Raw genomic sequence first — 4,291 nt, 5'->3', positions numbered from 1 at the left:
CATGACAAACTTTTTAATCTTGTTCGGCATTTATCTTGTTCGGCATGGAGTTTACCTTTAATAATCCAGAGGCAGAGGCAGGCAGATGTGTGAGTTCAAAGCCAGCCTGGCTTACATAATGAGTTCCAGAGTTAGCCAGGGCTATAGAGAGAATGTTTTTAAAAATAAAAAAAAAAAATTGAATCTTAATCTTTCCTCTTGTTTTCTCCATTATCTTCTTCATGTTCAGTTTTACGAGTCAGTATCTCATATGGTCCAGCCTCCACCTGCCAAATGCTTAGTTTACAAGTGTACGGGGCACCACAATCTGCCTCTAAGCACACGTAGTGTACCCAGGTTTAGGTGTGAACATGTATGTGGAGACTGCAATTTGATGCTAAGTGTCTTTTCCTCTATTGCTTGTAGCATGAATAATAAAAACCCAGAGACAGATATTGGGGTTCAGCCTGAAAACCAGAAAAGCAAGGCAGCTTAGCCACTAGAGAAGGCTTACCTCTACCAATGCTGAGCATCAGCAGACTAAGCCTCTCTTCCCATTTTACAACCCCTCTAGTGTGACTCCCCAGGACTGGGACTAAAGGTGGGAGGCACCACCGCCTGGATGTTTCTGCATCCGTCTTGTGTAGCCCAGAGTGGTCTTGAAAGCAGAGATCCATCTGCCTTTGTCTCCCAAATCCTAGGATTAAAGGAATGTCTCGCCACTGCCTGACTTCTAGTGACTTAGCTTTGCCTGTCTGATCTTTAGGAAAGCTTTATTTATTAAAACATAAATAAAATTATCACTACAATTGCTCTCCACTATAGTTTTTTTTTTATTTTTTTTATTTTTATTTTTTGGTTTTTCGAGACAGGGTTTCTCTGTGGCTTTGGAGCCTGTCCTGAAACTACCTCTTGTAGACCAGGCTGGTCTCGAACTCACAGAGATCCGCCTGCCTCTGCCTCCCGAGTGCTGGGATTAAAGACGTGCGCCACCATCGCCCGGCCACTATAGTTTGTGAAATAGGGTCTCACCCATTGACAGGGTTGGATGGCTTACCAGTCCCCAGATCAGCTGGTCTGTGCTCCCAGCATTGAGGCTGCAGAAAGGTGCCATCACACCTCGCTTTTACAGGCTGAGATCCAAGCTCAGGGTCTCACACTTGTGTAGCAAGCATTTTCAAACCCACACTTGGGCTGTAATCCACCTGGACAATTACGTATGTGTACTGTGAAGCTGGTCTGATTCCTCTCTCTACGTGGACATGCAGCTATCCCAGAACACCTCCAATTCTCTCTTGCTCTAAGATTCCCACAGACATCTGGAGTGCAGATAACCCCTTGGTGATGACAGCCAAAATGAAAAACTAATTGAGACCCGCACAGGGTCCAGCTTCTGACACTACCACTATAAAATCCATGACCCAGAAGCATATAATTGGCGCTGGAGAGATGGCTCCGAAGTTAAACATCTGCTGTTCTTGCAGAGGACCCAACTTAGGTTCCTAGCACTCACATGGAGGCTCACACCCACTTGTAAGACTCCAGAGGATCTGATATCCTCTTCTAAACTCCAAGGGCACCAGAGACGCACAGTAGACAAAACCACTTATACATAAAATATAACAAATGAATCTTTAAGAAACAAAAACCAGGGGCTGGAGAGATGGCTCAGTGGTTAAGAGCATTGCCTGCTCTTCCAAATGTCCTCAGTTCAATTCCCAGCAACCACATGGTGGCTCACAACCATCTGTAAAGAGGTCTGGTGCCCTCTTCTGGCCTTCAGGCATACACACAGAATATTGTATACATAATAAATAAATATTAAAAAAAAACCCGTTTAAAAAAAAAGAAAACCACAAAACTGAGTTACAACAAACAAAAGCAGTAAGAACCCCCCCACACACACACATACACTCACACCTTAAATATCCCATTCCTAACTACCCTTCCACATGTGCAGTCTGTGTGCTGGAAACCTTGCTATGATGTCTTGCCAGTTCTTGAAATAGAGGGCCTGTGAAGTTAATCTTATAGCCAACTTGATAGGATCTAGACTCTCTATGGAAACATACCTCTGGATACATTGATTGCTACAGTGTTTCTAGAAAGATTTAACTGACAGAATGCCCATTCTAGGATCCATTGATATTTTGCCCCCTCTCACTTCTACACACACACAAAACAAACAAACAAAAAAAAACAACACTAAGAATATGGAGGATGAGCCTGGCATAGGAGACCACTGACTGAGCAACAGGAAGAGATCACCATCAGAGCACATCAAGGGGCAGGACAAAGGACAGCTTGGCTGTGGGGTGTGCTCATCATGTGCACTGAGCTCCATCATGAAACTGAAGGACACACCCCCAGATTTAAAAAGCCATTAACATTCAAGTACAAAAAAGGAAGACACTCAGGTGTATGAAAATACCCTAAGGGGGACTGAAAAAAGAAAGGGGCCATACTTCCCAGGGGCATTCAACATTCCCACAGCAACACTGATCATGATTCTAGGGATATGACTTCTGACCTAGCCAGACTAGAGGGAAGAACACACACTCTAGGGTCAGCAAGATGTTTCAGCAAGTAAACTGTTAGCCACAGAAGCCTGACAACCTGAATTCAAGTCCAGGGACCATGGAAGATTGGAAGGCCAGAATCAGCTCTGAAAGTTGACCTCTGACCTGCAGAGAAGCAGGTGTATCCACAGATGCGCACCCGCTCGTGGTGATATTTTGTTTGTGATCTAACAAATAAAACTTGCCCGAAGATCAGAATGCAGAGCTGCGCCACTAATTAGTCACAGAGGCCAGGCAGTGGTGGCACACACCTTGAATCCCAGCACTTGGGACACTCTGTGAGTTCAAGGTCACCCAGGGTTTATTCAGTCTAGAAGAGAAACAGAGCCAGGCAGTGTTGCCTCACACCTTTAATTCCAATACTTGGGAGTCACACATCTTTAAATCCAGAGCAAGGAAGGAGGAAACAGAAAGGGATATGGCTGGGCGGAGAGAGGAATATGAGGTGGGAGGAGATAAGAGCTCAATTCATTCAGGCATTCAGTCCGAAGACTTGTAGAATCAGAATACCCCATTCGACCTGAGGATTTCGTAGGGGTAAGAACTAGTGGCTGGTTGCTCTGCTTCTCTGATCTTTCAGCTTTTATCCCCATATCTGACTCTAGGTTTTTATTATTAAGACCAATTAGAATTTGAGCTACACCTGCTTGTTTGTATGTACATAGCCACATCAACCAGAGGTGATTATGAAAGAACCTTAAAATTCAACCACCCTAAAAATTCCCTACCAGAAAGCAGCAAGCGTCTGCCTGCCTTCACTCACCTAGATGCACCCTTCCAATAATCTTCTGTGTGCCTACGCCTTTGGCTATGCCAGCCCACCGACGGTCCACCAGTCTCATGATGTTACACCTTTCTGCACAAGCCTGGCTCATAATAGTCATCTGGGCACCTGGAGGGAGAGAGAGATCAAACTGTAGAAATTATAACCCACATCTCCCTGCCTAGCTGCTCTTTGATTTAATCTTGAAAATCCTTGATGTTCCTCCTCCTGCCTCAACCCCCCTGTTCTAGGATTGCAGATGTGCACCGACATCCCTGCTTAATTCAATTTCCATACCAAAATCTAAAATAGTACAAAAACCAAAGAGGGTTTTTTTGTTTTGTTTTGTTTTTTGTTTTTTGCAGTTTTTCGAGACAGAGTTTCTCTGTGGCTTTGGAACCTGTCCTGGAACTCGTTCTGTAGATCAAGCTGGCCTCGAACTCAGAGACTTACTTGCCTGTCTCTGTTCTCCTGAGTGCTGAGATTATAGGCTTGTGCCACCTCCACCCAGCAAGAGTATGTTTTTAATGGAATACCAGAATGACACTAAAAATTTTACCAGCAGAAAACAAACGCATCTGAAAGTGACCTAAAATTCAAATGGTGCTGTGTCCAGACAGCAATGTTAAGTTAAGCAGCACTATACAGTTAGAACATGTCATCGTTTTGTTGTTGTTGTTTGCTTTTGTTTTGTTTTTGAGTTAGGGTCTCACTTCCTGTGTAGTCCAAAATTAGTCTTGAATATGAAATCGTCCTGACTCAGCCTTCTGGGATTACAAGTGTGTACTTCAGCACACAGACCCAAGTGATTTTTATTTGAAGCGATGGGACACTATGGCTCACGAGCTAATAGAGCCTGCAGCTAGGAGTACAGCCCAGTGGGAGAGCGCCTGCTTAACCTGGTTTGATCCTAGAGACACTTTAGAAAAGTTGAACATGGCTGGGCGATGGTGGTGCGTGCCTTTAATCC

The 4,291-nt window shown here is 44.3% G+C and overlaps 1 protein-coding gene across 2 annotated transcripts in view; it reads right to left on the bottom strand.

Annotated features, from left to right (window-relative positions):
• Positions 1-4,291, bottom strand: part of LOC101999974 (protein DDI1 homolog 2) — a 43,650-nt gene that overhangs the window by 13,620 nt on the left and 25,739 nt on the right. For both annotated transcript variants that reach the window (XM_013348386.1, XM_026782384.1), the window contains exon 6: positions 3,322-3,450. In XM_013348386.1, the coding sequence (XP_013203840.1) occupies positions 3,322-3,450 (129 nt within the window). The remainder of the gene's footprint in view (positions 1-3,321; positions 3,451-4,291) is intronic.

Source organism: Microtus ochrogaster, chromosome 10 (genome assembly GCF_000317375.1).
Source record: "Microtus ochrogaster isolate Prairie Vole_2 chromosome 10, MicOch1.0, whole genome shotgun sequence".
In the NCBI taxonomy this organism is placed as follows: Eukaryota; Metazoa; Chordata; class Mammalia; order Rodentia; family Cricetidae; genus Microtus; species Microtus ochrogaster.
The sequence above is the reverse complement of the archived record's forward strand: the minus strand, read 5'-3'. Positions and strand labels throughout refer to the sequence as shown.